Source organism: Artemia sp. Qi Xiang Cuo, chromosome 3 (assembly GCF_049724085.1).
Source record: "Artemia sp. Qi Xiang Cuo chromosome 3, ASM4972408v1, whole genome shotgun sequence".
NCBI lineage: Eukaryota > Metazoa > Arthropoda > Branchiopoda > Anostraca > Artemiidae > Artemia > Artemia sp. Qi Xiang Cuo.
Window position 1 is genome coordinate 87438196 of NC_142796.1, and position 21745 is coordinate 87459940.

The 21745-nt window shown below is 37.6% G+C and overlaps 1 protein-coding gene across 1 annotated transcript in view; it reads left to right on the forward strand.

The window, feature by feature from the left end:
• Mad1 (Mitotic arrest-deficient 1) overlaps positions 1–21745 on the forward strand; it is a 183894-nt gene that overhangs the window by 65943 nt on the left and 96206 nt on the right. Inside the window, exons 3-4 of the mRNA XM_089086702.1 lie at positions 15025–15192; positions 17722–17928. Coding sequence (XP_088942828.1) covers positions 15025–15192; positions 17722–17928 — 375 coding nt within the window. The remainder of the gene's footprint in view (positions 1–15024; positions 15193–17721; positions 17929–21745) is intronic.

A 21745-nucleotide genomic window follows, 5' to 3' on the forward strand; every position in this document is an offset into this window, starting at 1 on the left:
TTCTGAACAAAATCCGAAAACAGCAGCTGCGCGGGTTCGGCCATGTAAAGCGAATGAATCCCGAACGCCTGCCCAAGATCGCACTTGAAGGGACAACTGAAGGACTTCGACCACGGGGAAGGCCGCGGAAAAGATGGATCGAAAGCTTGGACCGACAACGCATTGCCCAACTATCCCCAGCTGCACTTGACAGAACAGCATATCGAGCCCTAGTTCATTAGATTCTGGAAGGAGTGGTCCCAAGACGTCCTATGAGGATGTATGGGACTTAAGTAAATAAAGTAAGTAAGTAAGAAATTACATTAAGCGAAGCCCAAAATAAAGAAAATGCATAGTTAATAAAGAAGAGGAAGGTAATTTAAACAGTAGGGAAAATATAATGAATAAGTCCAAAATTGAAGAGCAAGGGGGAGAAAACCTAGAACCGATGAAAAATGAGACAGAGGAAGAAAAACGCAATGAAGAAATTAAACAAGAAAGCAATGTTAAAACTGAAGAGAAACAGTAAAAAGATGACAGTGAAATTACATTAAGCGAAGGCAAAAATAAAGAAGATCCAAAGTTAACAAATTTAAGAAAAATAAAGAAGATCCTAAGTTAATAAAGACCGAGGACGGCAATTTAAACAGTAGTAACAATATATTGACGATATAGCTTGGACTAATAAACAGAGGTAAGCGAGTTGGCTTTGGTATAATTAAAAAAGGGGAATTAAAAGCAGCTAAATCCGACATTGAAATAAAAATGAACAGATAACAGAAACTTGTCGCCAAACTTCACATTAAAGTCGAAGGGGAAGAAAACCCAGAACCAGTAAAAAATGAGAAAGAGGAAGAACAAAACAAGGAAGAAATTCGACAAGAAAATAAAGTTGAGATAAAACAGAAACAGGCGAAAGATGACAGTGAAATTACATTAAGCAAAGCCAAAAATAAAGAAGTTCCAAAGTTAATAAAGACCGAGGAAGGTAATTTAAACAATAGTGAAAATATATTGAATAAGTCCGAATTACTTAACCAACCAACTTACTTGTCAAATGAAAACGATGAGACCGAGGAAAGGAGCGGTAGTGAAGAACAGGGGGAAGAAAACCCAGAACCAGTTAAAATGAAACAGATAAAGAAAACAGCAAGGAAAAAGATAAACAAGAAATTAAAGTTGAGACTGAAGGGAAATTAACAAAGATGATAGTGAAATTACATTAAGCGAAGCCAAAAATAAAGCAAATGCACGTTAATAAAGACCGAGGAAGGGAATTTAAACAGTAGGGAAAATTTAATTCATAATTCCAAAGCTGACGAGTAAGGGGCAGAAAACCCAGAACCGGTGAAAAATGAGACAGAGGAAGAAAAAAGCAATGAAAAAATTAAACAAGAAAGTAAAGTTAAAACTGAAGAGAAACAGTCAAAAGATGACATTGAAGTTACATTAAGCGAAGCCAAAAATAAGTTAACTAAGTCCGAGAAAGATAATTTAAACAGCAGCGACAATACAATGAATAAGTTCAAAATTAAAGAGCAAGGGGAAGAAAACCCAGAACCGGAGAAAAATGAGACAGAGGAAGAAAAAAGCAATGAAGAAATTAAACAAGAAAGCTAAGTTGAGACCGAAGAGAAGCAGATCAAAAGTTAATAAAGACCGAGGAAGGTAATATAAAAGTAGAAGTGACCCTATTGACACCATTACCCACCCCTGCTGCCATCTACAATTTAGTTTAATGCTGACGGGACATAATTTATTCAAGGATTATCGATCGAGTACAATGTGGGTGTGTCAAGGTCAATCGATCTGTTGTTGTTTGGCCACGTGCGAATGGCAAGAGGGGTGATTTACATAATCGCTGGGGAACTTATTGATTCACGAAGGGGGGAATTAAGAAACAGACATGGCTTCTTTGTTGTTTGGTTAGCTTAACCAGAGAACTTGATTTACATAATCGATGGGGAAATTATTGATTCACGTAGGGTAAATTATTAAATAAAAAGGCTTATTTAATCTTTGGTTTACATAATCTCGAGTGTAAATTATTGATTCACGACGGGGGAATTATGAAGCAAACATCGCTTCATTATTGTTTGGTTAGCTTAACCTGAGAAATTGATTTACATAATCGGCGGGGAAATTGTTGATTCACGATGAGGGTCTTAGGAAACATTAAGGCTTCTTTAATCTTTAGGCCTGAAGGATTTATTTATTATTGTTGTTTTTGGACAAGTGCATGCTAGGGGTGAATGTCAAGGTGTCCTGGAATAGGAAACAGTTAGATCACATGTTTCTTTCTCAGCCAATCAGAGAGTCGGATACATCCTCCTTCTCAGCCAATCAGCGGCCTGCTTACATATGATTTCCCCGTTACTATTTCGGCAAAACAGATAGAGACATTTTAAAAGAAGATTTTTGAAGAGATTTTAGAAGAGAATTTAATGGTGAAACTCTGTGGTCGTTATAATACACAAGTTTCATTTGAACAGTGTTGTGAGGTCCTCTAACCCAACCCCAAAGGGTTCCAATCCTCCTACCCCAACCCCGAAGGAAGCCCCCGGTCCTCAAAGCCCCCCAAACTCCCAAAGGCCCACCGGTGCCCCCCAAAGGCCCACCCAGACCCCCAAAGGCCATCCCCAGGCCCCAAATGTCCCCCAGGCTCCCAACTGTCCCCCCGCACACTCAAAGGCCCCCCAAGCTCCCAAAGGGCCACCGGCGCCCCAAAGGCCCACCCAGACCCCCAAAGGCCATCCTCCGGCCCCCAAAGGCCCAACGGGCTTCCAAATGACCAACGCGCTCCCAAACGGCCTCCCGCTGTCTCCAACGGGCCCTACAGTCCCCCACCGGAGCTCCCTGGGGCCCACAGGTCCTTTAGGTGCCCCAAAGACCCACCTCCGGTCCCCAACGACTCATCGTGCCTCCAAAAGGACCGACGGGGACCCCAAGGCCCTCCCCCGCTCCTCCCCACACCCTCCGGGCCCCCCACGGCCCACCCTGGGCCCCCACGGCCCTCCCTGTGCCCCAAGGGTCCTCCTCCGGTCCCCAAAGACCCATCGAGCTCCCAAAGGACCAACGGGGTCCCAAAGGCCCTACCCAGGTCCCCAACTGCCCCTCCGGACCCCCAAAGGCCCTCCCTGTTCCCCAAAGGCCCTCCCGGTGCCCCAAAGGTCCTCCTCCAGTCCCCAAAGGCCCAGCGAGCTCCCAAAGGACCACCGGGGGCCCAAAGACCCTCCACCGGTCCCCAAATGTCCCCCAGGCCCCCCAAGACCCTCTCGGCGCCTCAAAGGCCTACCCAGACCCCCAAATGCCCTTCCCGACCCCCCCAAGCCCCTCCACCGGTCCCCAAAGGTCCCCCCGCGCGCCCCAAGGCCCATCGAGCTCCCAAAGGACCAACGGGGTTCCAAAGGCCCTCCACCGGTCCCCAACTGCCACTCCGGACCCCCAAAGGCCCACCACCGGTCCCCAAAGGTCCCCCAGGCACCCAAAGGCCCTCCGCCGGTCCCCAAAGGCCCAGCGAGCACCCAAAGGACCAACAGGGTCCCAAAGACCCTCCACCGGTCCCCAACTGCCTCTCCGGACCCCCAAACGCCCTCCTCAGACCCTCAAAGGCCCTCCTCTGGTCCTCAAAGGGCCCCCGGACCCGCAAAGGGCACCCCGGACCCCAACGGCCCTCCCCCCGGTCCACAATGGTCCCCCGGGCTCCCAACGCGCCACCGGCGCCCCCACCGGGCCCCCGACGCCCCACAGGCCTGATTTTTCAGAGTCATGGTTTACCATTTTGGATTTCTTTCGCTGAAATGCACGAGTTGGAATATTTCAGTAGTGCTTTGATGTGGTTTACAGTGTCACAGTTACATTCTCTTGATTTTTCAAAGTTTATTTTGGATTTCTTTCATTGAAATACAAGAGTTGGAATATTTCAGTAGTGTTTGGTTGTGGTTCACCTTGTCACTGTTACATTTTCGTGATTTTTCATAGTTTATTTTTAATGTCTGTCGTTGACATTTTAGAGTTGGACAAATGTAGTAGTGTTTGGATGTAGTTTACCTGGTCACTGTTACCTTTTCTTGATTTTTCTAAGTTCATTTTGAATTTCGTTCGATGTAATGAACGTTAATGAATGTAACGGAAGATATTGGTTGTGTTTTACCATGTAACAAATAAATATTCCTGATTTTTCAAAGTTCATTTTGAATTTATTTCTTTGAAATGCAAGAGTTGGAATATTTCAGTAGTGTTTGGTTGTGGTTTACCTTGTCACAGTTACATTTTCTTGATTTTTCAAAGTTCATTTTGAATTTCTTTCGTTGAAATGCAAGTGTTGGAATATTTCAGTAGTGTTTGGTTGTGGTTTACCTAGTAACATATAACTTATCTATATTGTTAAAAGTTCATTTTTAATTTATTTCGATGAAATGCAAGAGTTGGAATACTTCAGTAGTGTTTGGTTGTGCTTTACCTTGTCACAGTTACATTTTCTTGATTTTTCAAAGTTCATTTTGAATTTCTTTCGTTGAAATGCAAGAGTTGGAATATTTCAGTAGTGTTTGGTTGTGGTTTACCTTGTCACAAATAAATTTTCTAGTTTTTTCAATGTTAATTTTGAATTTATTTCGTTGAAATGAAAGAGTTGGTATATTTCAGTACTGTTTGGTTGTGGTTTACCTTGTCAAAGTTACATTTTCTTGATTTTACAAAGTTCATTTGAATTTCTTTCGTTGAAATGCAAGAGTTGGAATATTTCAGTAGTGTTCGGTTGTGGTTTACCTTGTCACAGTTACATTTTCTTGATTTTTCAAAGTTCTTTTAAATTTCTATCATTGATATGCAAGAGGTGGAATATTTCAGTAGTGTTTGATTGTAGTTTAACCTGTCACAGTTACATTTTCATGATTTTACAAAGTTCTTTCTGAATTTAATTAGTTGATATTTAAAATTTGGAATATTCCAGTATCGTCTGATTGCTATATAAATAGTCACAGATAGATTCTCATGATTTTTCAAAATTCATTTTGAATTTCTTTTGTTGAAATACAAGAGTTGGAATATTTCAGTAGTGTTTGATTGTGGTTTACCTTGTCAAAGTTACATCTACATGATTTTTCAAAGTTCATTTTGAATTTCCTTTATTGAAATGCAAGAGTTGGAATATTTCAGTAGTGTTTTGTTGTGGTTTACCTTGTCACAACTACATTTTCTTGATTTTTCAATGTTCATTTTGAATTTCTTTCGTTGAAATGCAAGAGTTGGAATATTTGAGTAGTGTTTGGTTGTGGTTTACCGTGTCACAGTTACATTTTCTTTATTTTTCAAAGTTCATTTTGAATTTTTTTCGTTGAAAAACAAGAGTTGGAATATTTCAGTAGTGTCTGGTTGTGGTTTACCTTTTCACAGTTACATTTTCTTGCTTTTTCAAGGTTCATTTTGAATTTCTTTCGTTCAAATGCAAGAGTTGGAATATTTCAGCAGTGTTTGGTTATGGTTTACCTTGTCACAGTTACATTTTCTTGATTTTTCAAAGTTCATCTTGAATTTCTTTCGTTGAAATGCAAGAGTTGGAATATTTCAGTAGTGTTTGGTTGTGGCTTACCTTGTCACAGTTACATTTTCTTGATTTCTCAAAGTTCATTTTGAATTTCTTTCGTTGAAATGCAAGAGTTGGAATATTTCAGTAGTGTTTGGATGTGGATTACCTTGTCACAGTTACATTTTCTTCATTTTTAAACGTTAAATTTTAATTTCTTTCTTTGAAATGCAAGAGTTGGAATATTTCAGTAGTGTTTTGTTTTTTTTTACCTTGTCACAGTTCAATTTTAATGATTTTTCAAAGTACTTTCTTAATTTCATTCTTTTTAATGCAAGAGTTGGAATATTTAAGTAGTGTTAGGTTTTGTTTTAAATAGTCACAGTTACATTTTCTTGATTTTTCAAAGTTCATTTTGAATTTCTTTCGTTGAAATGCAAGAGTTGGAATATTTCAGTAGTGTTTGGTTGTGGTTTACCTTGTCACAGTTACATTTTCTTGATTTTTCAAAGTTCATCTTCAATTTCATTCGTTGAAATGCAAGAGTTGGAATATTTCAGTAGTGTTTGGGTGTGGTTAACCTTGTCACATTTACATTGTCTTGATTTTTCAAAGTTCATTTAGAATGTCTTTCGTTGAAATGCAAGAGTTGGAATATTTCACTAGTGTTTGGTTCTGGTTTACATTGTCACAGTTACATTTTCTTGATTTTTCAAAGTTAATTTTGAATTTCTTTAAATGAAATTAAAGAGTTGGAATATATCAGCATTGTTTGGTTGTGGTTTACCTTGTCACAGTTACATTTTCTTGATTTTTCAAAGTTCATTTTGAATTTCTTTCGTTGAAATGCAAGAGTTGGAATATTTCAGTAGTGTTTGGTTGTGGTTTACCTTGTCACAGTTACATTTTCTTGATTTTTCAAAGTTCATTTTGAATTTCTTTTGTTGAAATGCATGAGTTGGAATATTTCAGCAGTTTCTGTGTGTGGTTTAAATAGTCAAAGTTACAGTTTCTTGATTTTTCTTAGTTAATTTTGAATTTCTCTCGTTTAAATGAAAGAGGTGGTATATTTCAGTAGTGTTTGGTTTTGGTTTACCGTATAGCAGTTACATTTTCTTGATTTTTCAAAGTTCATTTTGAATTTCTTTCGTTGAAATGCAAGAGTTGGAATATTTCAGTAGTGTTTGGTTGTGGTTTACCTCATCACAGTTACATTTTCTTGATTTTTCAAAGTTCATTTTGAATTTCTTTCGTTGAAATGCAAGAGTTGGAATATTTCAGTAGTGTTTGGTTATGGTTTACCCTGTCACAGTTACATTCTCTTGATTTTTCAAAGTTCATTTTGAATTTCTTTCGTTGAAATGCAAGAGTTGGAATATTTCAGTAGTGTTTGGATGTGGTTTATCTTGTCACAGTTACATTTTCTTGATTTTTCAAAGTTCATTTTGAATTTCGTTCGTTGAAATGCAAGAGTTGGAATATTTCAGTAGTGTTTGATTGTTGTTTACCTCTTAACTTTTACATTGACTTTTTTCCTAATAGTTAATTTTTAATTTCTATCTTTGAAATGCAAGTGTTGGAATATTTCAGTAGTGTCTTATTGCTTTTTAAATTGTCAAAGTTACAATTTCTTGATTTTTCAAAGTTCAATTTGAATTTATATCGTTGAAATGCAAGAGTTGGAATATTTCAGTAATGTTTTGTCGTGTGTAACCTTGTCACAGTTACATTTTCTTGATTTTTCAAAGTTCATTTTGAATTTCTTTCTTTGAAATGCTAGAGTTGGACTATTTCAGTAGTGTTTGGGTGTGGATAACCTTGTCACAGTTTCATTTTCTTGATTTTTAATTGTTCATTTTGTTTTTTTTTTTTTGAAATGCAAGTGTTGGAATATTTCAGTAGTGTTTGGTTGTGGTTTACCTTGTCACAGTTACATTTTCTTTATTTTTCAAAGTTCATTTTGAATTTCTTTCGCTGAAATGCAAGAGTTGGAATATTTCAGTAGTGTTTGGTTGTGGTTTACCTTGTCACAGTTACATTTTCTTGATTTTTCAAAGTTCATCTTGAATTTCTTTCGTTGAAATGCAAGAGTTGGAATATTTCAGTAGTGTTTGGTTATGGTTAACCTTGTCATAGTTACATTTTCATGATTTTTCAAAGTTCATTTTGAATTTCTTTCGTTGAAATGCAAGAGTTGGAATATTTCAGCAGTGTTTGGGTGTGGTTTACCTTGTCACAGTTACATTTTATTGATTTTTCAAAGTTCATTTAGAATTTCTCTCGTTGAAATGCAAGAGTTGGAATATTTCAGTAGTGTTTGGTTGTGGTTTACCTTATATCAGTTACATTTTCTTGATTTTTTAAAGTTCATTTTGAATTTCTTTCGTTGAAATACAAGAGTTGGAATATTTCAGTAGTATTTGGGTGTGGTTTACCTCATCACAGCTACATTTTCCTGATTTTTCAAAGTTCATTATGAATTTCTTTCGTTGAAATGCAAGAGTTGGAATATTTCAGTAGTGTTTGGTTCTGGTTTACATTATCAAAGTTACATTTTCCTGATTTTTCAAAGTTCATTTTGAATTTAATTCGTTGAAATGCAAGAGTTGGAATATTTCAGTAGTGTTTGGTTATGGTTTACCTTGTCGCAGTTACATATTCCTGATTGTTGATATTTTATTTTGAATTTCTTTCGTTGAAATGCAAGAGTTGGAATATATCAATAGTGTTTGGTTGTGGTTTACCTTGTCACAGTTACACTGTCTTGATTTCTCAAAGTTCATTTTGAATTTCATTCGTTGAAATGCAAGAGTTGGAATATTTCTGTAGTGTTTGGTTGTGGTTTACCTTGTTACAGTTACATTTTCTTGATTTTTCAAAGTTTATTTTGAATTTCTTTCGCTGAAATGCAGTTCATTCATCTAACCACCAAAAACAATAGGTTAGGTTAGGTTAGGTATAAATAAATATTAATAAATAATTAGAAACATTTCTCCATGTTTAAGTTAGGTTAGGTTAGGTAAACTTATCACGAGCGCTCATGATAAGCTAACCTAACCTAACTTAAACATGATAAAAAGATTAAATTAGGTTAGGTTAGGATAGATTAGGTTAGGTTAAGTTAGGTTAGGCTAGGTTAGCCTACGTACGCGTGCGTACGTAGGCTAACCTAGCCTAACCTAACCTAATCTAGCCTAACTTAATCTAGCCTAACCTAACCTAATTTAATCTTTTTATCATGTTTAAGTTAGGTTAGGTTAGCTTATCATGAGCGCTCGTGATAAGTTTACCTAACCTAACTTAAACATGGAGAAATGTTTCTAATTATTTATTAATATTTATTTATACCTAACCTAACCTATTGTTTTTGGTGGTTAGATGAATGAACTGCATTTCAACGAAAGAAATTCAAAATGAACTTTGAAAAATCAAGAAAATGTAACTGTGACAAGGTAAACCACAACCAAACACTACTGAAATATTCCAACTCTCGCATTTCAACGAAAGACCGGTGGAGGGCCTTTGGGACCCCGTTGGTCCTTTGGGAGCTCGATGGGCCTTTGGGGACCGGAGGAGGACCTTTGGGGCACAGGGAGGGCCTTTGGGGCACAGGGAGGGCCTTTGGGGGTCCGGTGGGGCAGTTGGGGACCGGTGGAGGGGCTTTGGGATCCCGTTGGTCCTTTGGGAGCTCGATGGGCCTTTGGGGACCGGAGGAGGACCGTTGGGGCACAGGGAGGGCCTTTGGGGCACAGGGAGGTCCTTTGGGGGTCCGGAGGGGCAGTTGGGGACCGGTGGAGGGCCTTTGGGACCCCGTTGGTCCTTTGGGAGCTCGATGGGCCTTTGGGGACCTGAGGAGGGGCCTTTGGGGGCACAGGGAGGGCCTTTGGAGCACAGGGAGGGCCTTTGGGGGTCCGGAGGGGCAGTTGGGGACCGGTGGAGGGCCTTTGGGACCCCGTTAGTCCTTTGGGAGCTTGATGGGCCTTTGGGGGGCCCGGGGATGGCATTTGGGGGTCTGGGTGGGCCTTTGGGGCGCCGGTGGCCCTTTGGGAGCTTGGGGGGCCTTTGAGTGTGCGGGGGGACAGTTGGGAGCCTGGGGGACATTTGGGGCCTGGGGATGGCCTTTGGGGGTCTGGGTGGGCCTTTGGGGGGCGCCGGTGGGCCTTTGGGAGTTTGGGGGGCTTTGAGGACGGGGGCTTCCTTCGGGGTTGGGGTAGGAGGATTGGAACCCTTTGGGGTTGGGTTAGAGGACCTCACAACACTGTTCAAATGAAACTTGTGTATTATAACGACCACAGAGTTTCACCATTAAATTCTCTTCTAAAATCTCTTCAAAAATCTTCTTTTAAAATGTCTCTATCTGTTTTGCCGAAATAGTAACGGGGAAATCATATGTAAGCAGGCCGCTGATTGGCTGAGAAGGAGGATGTATCCGACTCTCTGATTGGCTGAGAAAGAAACATGTGATCTAACTGTTTCCTATTCCAGGACACCTTGACATTCACCCCTAGCATGCACTTGTCCAAAAACAACAATAATAAATAAATCCCTCAGGCCTAAAGATTAGAAGCCTTAATGTTTCTTAAGACCCTCTTCGTGAATCAACAATTTCCCCGCCGAGTATGTAAATCAATTTCTCAGGTTAAGTTAACCAAACAATAATGAAACCATGTTTGCTTCATAATTCCACCATCGTGAATAAATAATTTCCCCTAGCGAGTATGTAAATCACAGATTAAAGAAGCCTGATTGTTTCTTAATTCCCTCTTCGTGAATCAACAATTTCCCCGACGATTATGTAAATCAATTTCACAGGTTAGGTTAGCCAAACAACAATGAAGCCATGTTTGTTTCTTAATTCCCCCCTTCGTGAATCAATAATTCCCCCATCGATTATGTAAATCATCCCTCATGCCATTCGCACGTGGCCAAACAACAACAGATCGATTGACCTTGACACACCCACATTAGACTCGATCGATAATCCTTGAATAAATTATGTCCCGTCAGCATTAAACTAAATTATAGATGGCAGCAGGGGTGGGCAATGGTGTCAATAGGGTCACTTCTACTTATAAACAGTATATTGAATAATCCAACCAACTAACTTGTTGAATGAAAACAATGAGACCAATGAAAGGAGCGATACTGAAGAACAAGGGGAAGAAAACACACAATCAGTTAAAAATGAAACAGAGGAAGGAAACAGCAAAGAAAAATTTAAACAAGAAAGTAAAGTTGAGACTGAAGAAACTGGCAAATGATGATAGTGAAATTACATTAAGCAAAGCCAAAAATAAAGAAAATGCAAAGTTAATAAAGACCGAGGAAGGTAATTTAAACAGTAGGGAAAATATTAATGACTATGTCTGAAGCTCAAGATCAAGGGGAAGAAAACCCATAACTGGTGAAAAATGAGACAGAGTAAGAAAAAAACAATGAAGGACTTAAACAAGAAAGCAAAGCTGAGACTGAAGAAACTGGCAAATAATGATAGGGAAAGTGAAAAAATATAATGAATAAGTCTAAAGCTGAAGAGCAAGGGGGAGAAGACCCAGAATCGGTGAAAAATGAGACAGAGGAAGAAAAAAGCAATGAAGAAATTAAACAAGAAAGGAAATTTGAGACCGAAGAGAAACAGTCAAAAGATGACAGTAAAATTACAATAAGCGAAGCGAAAAAGAAAGAAGATCCAAAGTTAATAAAGATCGACGAAGGTAATTTAAACAGTAGTCAATATTGAATAAGTCCGAATTACTTAACCAACCAACTAACTTGTCAGATGAAAACAATGAGACAACGAGGACATTCGCGATACTGAAGAACAAGGGGAAGAAAACACAGAACCAGTTAAACATGAGACAGAGGAAGCAAACAGCAAAGAAAATGTTAAACAAGAAAGTTGAGACTGAAGAAAACGGATAGTGTTACATTAAACGAAGCCAAAAATAAAGAAAAATGCAAAGTTAACAAAAAATGCAACATTAATAAAGAACGAGGTAAACAGTAGTAACAATATATTGAATAAATCCGAATTACTTAACCAACCAACCAACTCTTCAAATGAAACTAATGAGAACGAGGAAAAACCCAATTCATTTTTTCTTGTGGCTGCTTTAGTAGGAGGTATTTCTACTGCGGCTTTTTTCTGCTGGATCACGAGGAAGAAAGTGAAAGTGACTTAACTGCCGTTTAGTTCCAACTTATCAATGTAGTAGACTACTCATACGTTTTCTGATTATCATTAGGCAGAGATTACATTTGAAACTAAATTTGGGGTGCTATGGTTTGTGACACCCAAAAATGACGCACAGTTTTGTATCTCTCTGATAGACTTGTAACTTACAGGGCACTTAGGCAAGTTAGAACTAAATACTCATATAATTTGAAAATCAGTTGTGACATCTGAACTTGGGTCAACAGTCTTTTTTTTTCCTCGGGTTAGCGTAGACCTACAGGACATACAGATAAAAGACAAGGGGACTTCAAATAGGATGAAAACCTTGCTTAGAGATATATGGAGACTAAAGCTATTTGAAAAAAAAAAGTTCTATGAGTAGTTAATTAACAAAAAATTCCACAAAGCATGTTTTTCAAAGAAAAGCAGAAGGCTATTAAACCAAAAAGGAGCAAAAATAATAGCTCTCTTAAACAAAACAGCTCTCTTAAAATTTTGATCGGATGTGTCTTGGGGAATGATAGGCTTGGGGGGGGGGTTGATTTTCCTCCATTCGCTTTTGCCTCTTAAATAGGGCACTAAAACTTCAGACTTCCAATCAAATGAGCTCCATCCGATCCAAATTTTATGCGACCACCCGTTCCATAAGAACCTTGTATGCCCCAGGGCATAACTTACAACCCTTGTCCCTGGCTCTGGGGAGTTGTCTCCTCTAGACATTGTTACATGATTTTTTGATAATAAGTAACGAAGTGGCTATCTCACAATTTCAATTCTAAAATTCACACGACCACCCCTTCCATAAAAACCTTATATGCCCCTGGGGGATACCTTTCAACTCTTACCCCCTCTCATCACTTTGACTCTTAAAAAAGGCACTGGAACTTCTGATTTCCAATCCAATGAACCCCTTCTAAAGTTATACGACCGTCCTTACCATAAAACCTTATATGCCCTCGGGGCATAACTTACAACTCTTGTGCTGAGGGTTGTGGAGGGTTTTTCATCATCAAAGACGGGGGGAGGAGCTTGTTGACATCCAATCAGTTTTGAATATTAAAAAGGGCACTAGCCCTTTCAATTTCCAATCGAATGAGCCCTTTTTGAAGTTTCTGCGACAACAAATGGCCATGTCAAAATTTATATCGGATGTATTCGGGAAAAATACGACGTGGGGGAGGGGTTGGTGGCTGCCCTCCGATCCCTTTGACTCTAAAATGGCCACTAGAACTTCTTATTTCCAATCCAATGAGCCCATACGAACACCCTTTCCGTAAAAACCTTATATGCCTTAAGGGCATAACTTACAACTCTTGGCCCTTGGCTCTGGAGGGTTGTGTCAACCGTAGAGGCAACGCCTGAAAATGGCGGCTTGTCATTGCCCTTTAACAACTTATATACGCCCTCTTACTTATAGATATATACATAGTGTGTTTTGATCTACTTAAACCTTCCCCTCTATGTTTCATCAAGTTTTTATCTCAATATCCTTTATACGAACCGCCTTGATAGAAAAAAAAAATATGTTGCTCCCACATGACCATAGGTCAAATATAACCTCTTGCTGAATAACAAATATTATATGTAAGCAATGGCCGAATCGCATAACCTACAATCTTGAGTTCTGTGGGGGGGGGGGGGTTGACATTCCCAGAGACATAGCTACTGGACCTTTCAACTATGGTGAACAGATAAATGGCTAGTGTATCAAAATTTTAATTGGGTATGTTTAGGAAGTTAATGGGCCTGATAGGAGTGCTGGCTCTTCTGACTCTTAAAAAAGTTCACGTGAACTTTTGATTTCCAATCGAATGAGTTCCTTCCGAAGTTTCTGCGACATTTCCGTCTATATGAAATGCTCCGGTGAAAAAAGACAAACATACATTCTGGCGACATCGCTATTTACTTAAGCAGCGCTATTGCGCTGCCTATGGTTTGATACGGCCTTGTAGATATCTTTTTTTTCTTTGTAGCTATCATCACCGACTTGATCTGTCATCCTTTATATTGGTACTGACGTCGTTGCAACTGAACCCATCTTTTATTTTTACTGTAACGTCATGTATTGTTGAAATATACGACGTCATTCATTATCTTGCATATTAAGATTTAGTTTTTTCTTTGTCAAAAAATGGATTTTATTTAAAATATTATGGTTTGGTATTGACAAAAAGCAATAGATATAGCAACTTTCTTTAAAATGGGCTCTTAAACAGGTCTCTATGATGTTCAATTGCCCCGCAAGTAGTGAAGAAAGGAAATAGAAAAAAAGGACACATCCCTGCTCCATGCAGAAAAGTGATTTTCCTTGTTGTTCAAATCAGAGGAGTAAGTTTCTGTACAGGGCTTTCAACCCTAGCGATTCCAGTGGTGTATTTTTTTCAATCCGTTTCCGTTTTTTCGAACAGTATCCCCATGCTTAGGAAGTGCCAACTGGGTGTCCATGATTCTGAGAGAGAGAGGGACCCGTCGGAAATACATACAAAATGGTGTTCAAGTTTAGCTACTGTGTGCCATGTTCAGACTATCAATGCCATCTGTTGTTTTCTACGAGTTTAGGCTCCACGTGAGTTGGTTTACCCTAGTGTGAAGTTTTTTTTTCTTATCGAAAGGGGTGGTTTTAGAAACTGGGGATAGTATTGACTCGATTGAAAATTCAAATTTCTATTCCCATTTTTAAGAGTAAGAAATGATAGATGGGAAACTAGTGCTTTGCCACGCACTGTTTGAAATTCTCTGAAATCGTTTTTTTTTCGAACCTTGTAAATGATTCCAGTTCTACTATATTAGAATTATGTAGATTGTTAATTAGGCCGGAATCTAATATGGCGAGATTTTGCTATAATAGAGCAATAATGCTCCCGGCTCGAAATTCTACCAAAAGTTTCTTCTTTGACTTTATTAAACATAACTCCAATTCCACCCATACTTGAATTAGGTCAGATTTTCAATTTGGCCAGGATCCAATATTGCGATAATGTTGCTATAACAAAGCAGTAATTATGGCTCTAGACTCGAAATCCTCCGAAATTTTTTTCTTTAACTTTTTTAAAAATAACTCCAATTCTACCCATACTTTAATTATGTCAGATTTTTAATTAGGCCAAAAATGTTCTGTGTTTTGTTTTAATCTTTCTCTTTGAACTCCTGACTATTGAGCCTTTCTAGGGGGGGGGGGGGAATTTGATATTGAACGTTTTTTGTATTGTGTCTTTGTTGTTTTCCAAAAGATATTGTCTAGATTCTTTGACATTTTTTTTTTACTTTTAACCTTAACAATAAGTCTAACAGCTCCAATGCTTGAAATCTTTTAATAATTCAGTTTTTTTTTTTTTTTTTTCAGCTTGAAAGTCTTGGAAGGAAAAATGAGTATCTCAAAGGAGAACTTGAAAAGGCAAAGCAAGACTCAGCCAAGAGCCGGAAAGAGCTAAGGGACGTTCAAGATGAAATGAACCTACTGAAGGGCCAAGTTCATGAGCAAAAAAGGAATATGGAAGAAGAAAAAGAAAAAGTAAGTCCTTCTTTCATTATTCTAGCATATCTCATCCTTGAGAATCTGTTTACCTTATCTTTTAAATATAGTAGGATATACCTTTACTCATAAGCTCTGAGAACAATCTTGTGACGTTGTGCGACGGGTACCTGAAGCCAAGTGAGTATTTTTCGTTATCCAGCCTGTATGTTTCATGGAAATGGTGACGAATTTCATACGAATTTTTGGTAAGCTAACCCTGTTTTGCCTCATGGTTTGGGGATCGGTTTAAACTTATAGAACAACTTATTTTTGGAGGGAGGGCAATGAGAATTTGAATTTTATGTAAGGGAAACGTGGCAAAAATAATTTTTCTTTGGTCATTGAAAAGAGTATATGATTTTCTTATTTTTTTTTGCGCCTGTCGCTCAACAGTCTCTGCCGCTATTTAATTCATAATAAGATACAGGCCGTAGTGTGGTCGTATGTGCCACCAGCGAAGGTTTCTTAAGATCTCTTTTTCGGTGTTTGAAGTAGTTTGACGCAGGAGGCAGTACTGTGTTTATGTGTCTTTCTCTATTGCCTTTAAGTAATTAAAAAAGGAACTTTCCATAAAAGAAGTTTCTCAAGTATCTTAACATTTATTACATAACACAGAGAAAGTTTGCACCAATTGAACTGGTAGGCAACCCTGCTAGAGCCTTGAAGTGCTGGAACGCTAGAGTGATGACTTCGGGTTGTAGAAACTTAGAGGGAGCTCATTTGACTCGAGATTGAAAGTTCAAGTTGTTTTGTTTTCTTTTTAGCGTGAAAATGATGCGAGGGCAGCCATCCCAGTGCCCTTTTTTTGTTACCCAATCCCTCCCTTGCCTCCGGAAGACATTCAGTCAAAATTTAGAGTTTGGCTTTTTGTTCTAAAGAGTCGAAAGGTCCAATAATTGTTCCTCCGGGGATGAAATGACCTCTAATACCCCTGGTTAACGGGTAGTAAATGATGCAAATCACCAGTGGTCTATGCATAGGTCTTCCAATGGTTCACGGGGGGATTGTTGGACATTGGTGAGCGATTATCTCAAAGCTGTCATGAAATCTTTTTATAGGTCAAAGGATCAAACATTTTGTTGTCAAACAGAAGGGGGGGATCAATGGTTCCAGCAAGTTTTTCGTCCCTTTTCATTTTGGAAATTATGGTCATAAGTGGAAGCTAGTGTAAAAAATTTTGTTCGTGTTCACGATTCACTACGAAAAGGAATATAAAACAGTTAAAAAAACCTGTTTTCTCGATTGCCTCGAAAATTGTATTCTAAAGTTCTTAGACCAAGGGTACCTCAACGGAGAAGGAAAGATGCGAAAAAAAAAAATCATCCCCCCAAAACAGGTTCCGAAAAGGGATCAAAAAGAACAAAAACTATTTGTTCAGCCTCTTGTTATGGAAGAAGTGGTTGTAGAAAGTTGTGAAAGGGCTTCGATTGGAAAGTAGACGTTCTTTTGTCCTTTCCAAGGGTCAAAATTAATCATAGGACAACCAGCGTCTCTCCCATACCTACAAAAAAAAACTACTTGAGTACCAGCAACATCTGCTGTAGGCTACTATATCAGCAAGTCTATTTGTCGCTGCTGTATAAGGGGTTCGATAGTAGAAAGAATAATGTTTAGGAGAATCTGGGTTTAATTCGCTGCCGACATATGTTCGACTGCTTTTGTTGCTTACCTATCCTACCTTTAAACTGTCTGTGGCCTAATGCTCCTCCTCTGTCCCACTTTTCTTTTAAGTGCCTGCTTTGACTGCGGTCCTCTCTGACATTTTGAACTTCTGAGTTAATTCCCAAAAACCGTTATCTAAGCTGTTCTCAAAGCGAGCATCAGCAGGACAATGCCCGTTTAATCTATCTTTAATTCTCCTCATGTACATTGCATGCTGATCCTCTCTTTGTGAACAGCTTAGCAAACAGTTTATGACAATTATCTCAGAAGTATACGACCTTTAAGCGTGACAGCAACGATGCCATGTTTATTTCTTTTAGCGCAACATTTTTTTGGTCGATGCTATGACTGTAAATAACATGCACGATGGACACAATATATTTTCGCCGTGTGCATACATACATTGCTTGTTTTTTAGCACAAATTTTCCAGTGTACTTTAAACTGGTACATAAATGGCAAATATAGCCTACTCTCTCCATGCGCGTATCCTACGCCTAAATGTCCTATCTGAAATTTTCAAATTTCTGAGTTAATTTCCAAAAACCGTTATATAAGCTGTTCCCAAAACTAGAATCAGCAAGGCAATGCCCGTTTAATCAAAGTTTAATTCTCTTCATTTATATTGCGCTGCTAATTCTCTCTTTGAGAACAGCTTAGGAAACAGTTTTTATCTTAGAAGTGTGAGACCTTTAGGTGTGACAGCAACGATGTAATTTTTATTTCTTTAGCGTAACTTTTCTATGTGTTATGGTTGTACTTATGCACATATATGTACACTTATACATGTACGCATATGTACATACACGTTGTGGTTGTACATGTACCAATATTTTAATGTACATATATTGCGCATTTCTTTTAGTACAAAATTTCCATGCACGATGTTGTAGTCGGTCTCCGATGTCAACTTCAGGAAGCAAACCAAGAAAATTATGAATTGAAAGGCCAGCAAGCAGAGTATGAACATCAAATATCGTCTTTACAAAAAAGAAATGGTGAATTAAAGGAATACTGTCAAAACACGATGAAAGAAGAAGAAGAAAAGCAAAGATTACGGAATGAGAATATGGCAAGTTGCCAGGGTTTCTGTTGACTTAGAAAGCTTTTATTGTTGTAAATATTGAACTATTCTCGAAATCATCGATTCTAATATCACAAAAGCTATAAATAGCACACTAAAAGAAATAAATGAACAAAGAATAACATAAAAAAAGTAAAATCTAGTAATAAATAGAATTAAATAAACAAAAGTAAAACTCCCATCATGATTACATCGGCGAGTAATTTTAGTCCTTTAAAAAGTAGCTTTCAAGGTAAAATTTTCGACAATCAAAAATTCGGAAAAGCTGGGAATTAAGTCTTTAATAGAAAATTTTCTTATGTACTGTTATACAGTTTCTTGTAGAAGTGGCTGCCAAATTAAAAAAATAATTAAATAAAAATAATAATAAAAAATTAAATGTTAAAATAAGGTTAAATTTGTCATCAACCAGCTCAAGAAGGTCTAGCAGGTGTAGAAGGTCTTTGAAGGTGTAGTTGTCTTTAAGAGTAAACAGATTAATATATTTGAATTTTCACGAACGAAAATTTTTGTTTAATTTGACGAATTAGTTCTGCTTATATATTTTTACGATTCATCATGGCAATGCTGACGAAACATATTATACTGTCCTAAAAACTTCATAATTTGAAACAGCCAAAAGACGAATCTTAGAAACTCGAGGTTTTCCAGTATGAATAGACATGAGGTAGGTCCAGGGGACAATTATGCTTTTGTTTTGATGGCCTTGGTACTTTAATAATTTTTTGCAATAATATTCCCCGGAAGCCTTCATATTTGAGAGCTCAGAAAATTCTGGTAATGATTTTTTTTGGAAACCTTCAAATTTTATTATTAAAAAATTTCCAGGCACAATATTTTATGGGTAGGTTCATACTTGAGGGCTCAGACATATCCAGTAATAATATTTAGATAAATGATATTTCCTTGAAACCTTCATATCTGAAAACTCGGAAATTTTTGTCAATATTTCCTAGAAACCTGCATATTTGAGAGCTCAGAAATTTCTGGCATTAATTTTTAGACAAATAATGAACATTTCAGAGCTCAAAAATTTCTGGCCGTAATTTTTTTTGGAAACCTTCATATTTGAGAGGTCAAAACTATTCAACAATAGTTTTTGGCTATAATTTTCTTGGAAACCTTCATATTTAAGATTTTATAAGTTTCGGGTAATAAAGTTTCCTAGAAATATTCATATTTGAGAGCCCAGAAAAATCTGGCGATCATTTTTCGCAATAGTATTTCCTTAATCCTCATATTGGATACCTTGGAAATTTCCTGCAGCAATTTTTAGGAGTATTATTTCCCTGAAACCTTCGTATTCGACACCTCAGAAATTTCAGGAAATAAGTATTAGCATTTGTGTTTTCTCACCATGATGAGACTATACTTGATCTATATCTATAGCTGTTTTTATTTATACTTTTCTGAGAAAATTTTGGAGTCAACCCGAAAATAAGTGGTTCGGGAAATTTTATCGAAAATTCAGGCAATTTAAACCCTTGTGATTTCGAAAACCTTATATTTTTGGAATGTGAAAGAAATTTCTTAAATACTACTACTGCTACTAGTGAATTACTGCAGCACCAATCCGCCTGATGGTGCTGCAGTAATTTGGTGATGGAGTCTCCAAACACATTTGGAGAGTCTCCTCCTCCACCCTAATCTAACGACGAAGTTCCAATGAAGTTCAAGTATCCTAAATCCTTACTTATTGCAAAAACTACTTCTCATCTCAGATTCAAGCTCAGATTTGGAGATTGTGTTATTTCAGACGCTGACCTTCCTGATGACTTGGGCTCATGGAGCAACTTTTGGAAGCACTACAAATTCTGTGACATGAAGCAGCCAAAGTTAGACTTCAGATAAAAAACACAAAAATAAAAAATAAACTTGAAGAAAGAAACTTGAATAAACTTCTGATAAAAAAAAAACTTGAAAAAAAAAAATCTAGGCCATTGACCCATCATTTCCTGTTGCTGACTCTTTAGTCAACATGGACAGCATCACTCGCAGTTAATCTTTTCCAAAGTTCACCTACTTGGACTCCATAATTTCTTCTAATGACTTGATTCTCTCTGAGAAGAAAGCGAGAATATCCAAGTTGCCATGGATAGGCTGAACCGTTAACTCTAGCAGAAAACAATCAATAGGCGTACAAAAAAACTGCGGATTTTCAACGCCCTCGTTCCCTCTGTTGCTTTACTGAGCAGAGACGTGACAATCATCAGTCGCAATTCAAGTCCGTAGACGTTTATCAGTCAAACAGCCTTAGAAGGATCGAAGTTTCGCGATAGTTTGACTTAGTTAGCATCGAAAGGTTGCTTCAGCTCACCAATCAATCTGAATTGCTGAATTGATGAATGGTTTTCGGAATTGCTGAACAAACCTCACTTTGGTTTGTATGTCTACTTAGAATGCCGTCACTCCTATCCCCAAAGGTCACCTACGACTTTTACCCTTCCGCAGCTAGGTTGGATTCCGCAGCTAGATGGATGGCCAAAAAGCACAATCATATGCAATCTGTCATCCTTCATCCGTACAATGTGGCCTAGCCATCTTAACTTTTTTTTTAGTACAGCCCCAGAAAGTAGGGCCGAACTATATCTTTCGTACGGCCTATTGCTTTATATACGGTCAGCTAAAGGAGTACCTAAGACTATCCACAGACGCTATTTTGAGAAAACATTTAAGATACAGTAAATACTTAATTTGTGTCATTATTTTGTTTCTGTTGGGGCGAAACAAGTTACAAAAAACAAAAAAAAAGTTGTTTTTTTTTTAGCACCTGTTTTTTTTTTGTTTTTTTTTTCAAGTTTTTTGTTTGTAGTTCTTAGATTTTTACATTAAATACCTTTTAAATACCTATAATGACGTTTGAATAAAAGAGAGAAAATACAAAAAAAAAATAATAATAATTAGGGAAACTTGGGTGATTGAAGCGAAAAAACAAAAGCAGATATTTTGGCAAGTACCTACGTTAAGCTATCCTAAGTAAAAAAAACAAAAAACTTTTAAGTGAACTCTAACCAAATAGAAGAAACATTCACTTTTTTAAAGTTATATATTCTTGTTTTTTATATATATTTCATTTCAACCAAATATTTTTCAGCAAATTGTTGCAGGTTCGTAAAATGTGTTGCATTTAAAAATTTCGCGTCAAATATCTGAAAAAAAATGGGAAAATGGGAAGAACAGGAAATGTAAAAATGGCTTATATCTATTAATCTACGTATATCTATTGTCTAATTTGTTATGTGAAGTGTTTTAACTTTCTGTTCATCAGGTGAGAAGGATTAGGTCTGAAAACTATTGGGAGTTAGCTACTAGGAAAGGTACTAGGAAGCATACTTCATAGATCTGGTATTGCTCTGAGAAAATATCTTATATTTTTTTGAGCCATCATAAACCCGTTAGGGGGTTGATGACAAAACTCTGTTAAATAACTTACTTATGTTAGGCGTATGAATCATGAGCTAATCATTAAGGAGGGTGTTGACTGCAGTATGTGCTGATATATATTAGGCACCTCATGAGTTAGTGATTGGATTGAAAAACATTGGGTTTACATATTGGAATCGGGGAATTTCTTTTTCTAAATTTTCCCAAACCACCTTATAAGGATTAAAAAAAGGAAATATAATGGATATTTTTCAGAAAATATTTGTAAAATTTTTAGAAATTACATTTATAATTCCGAAAAAGGACTTAGCTCATTTAAATACTGATTACTCCGTTTATTCAGAAGTTTCAGTAAATCGAACCCTGCCAAGAAAATACCTCCCCTCTGTCTCTCCCTCCCTCTCTCTCTCTCTCTCTCTCT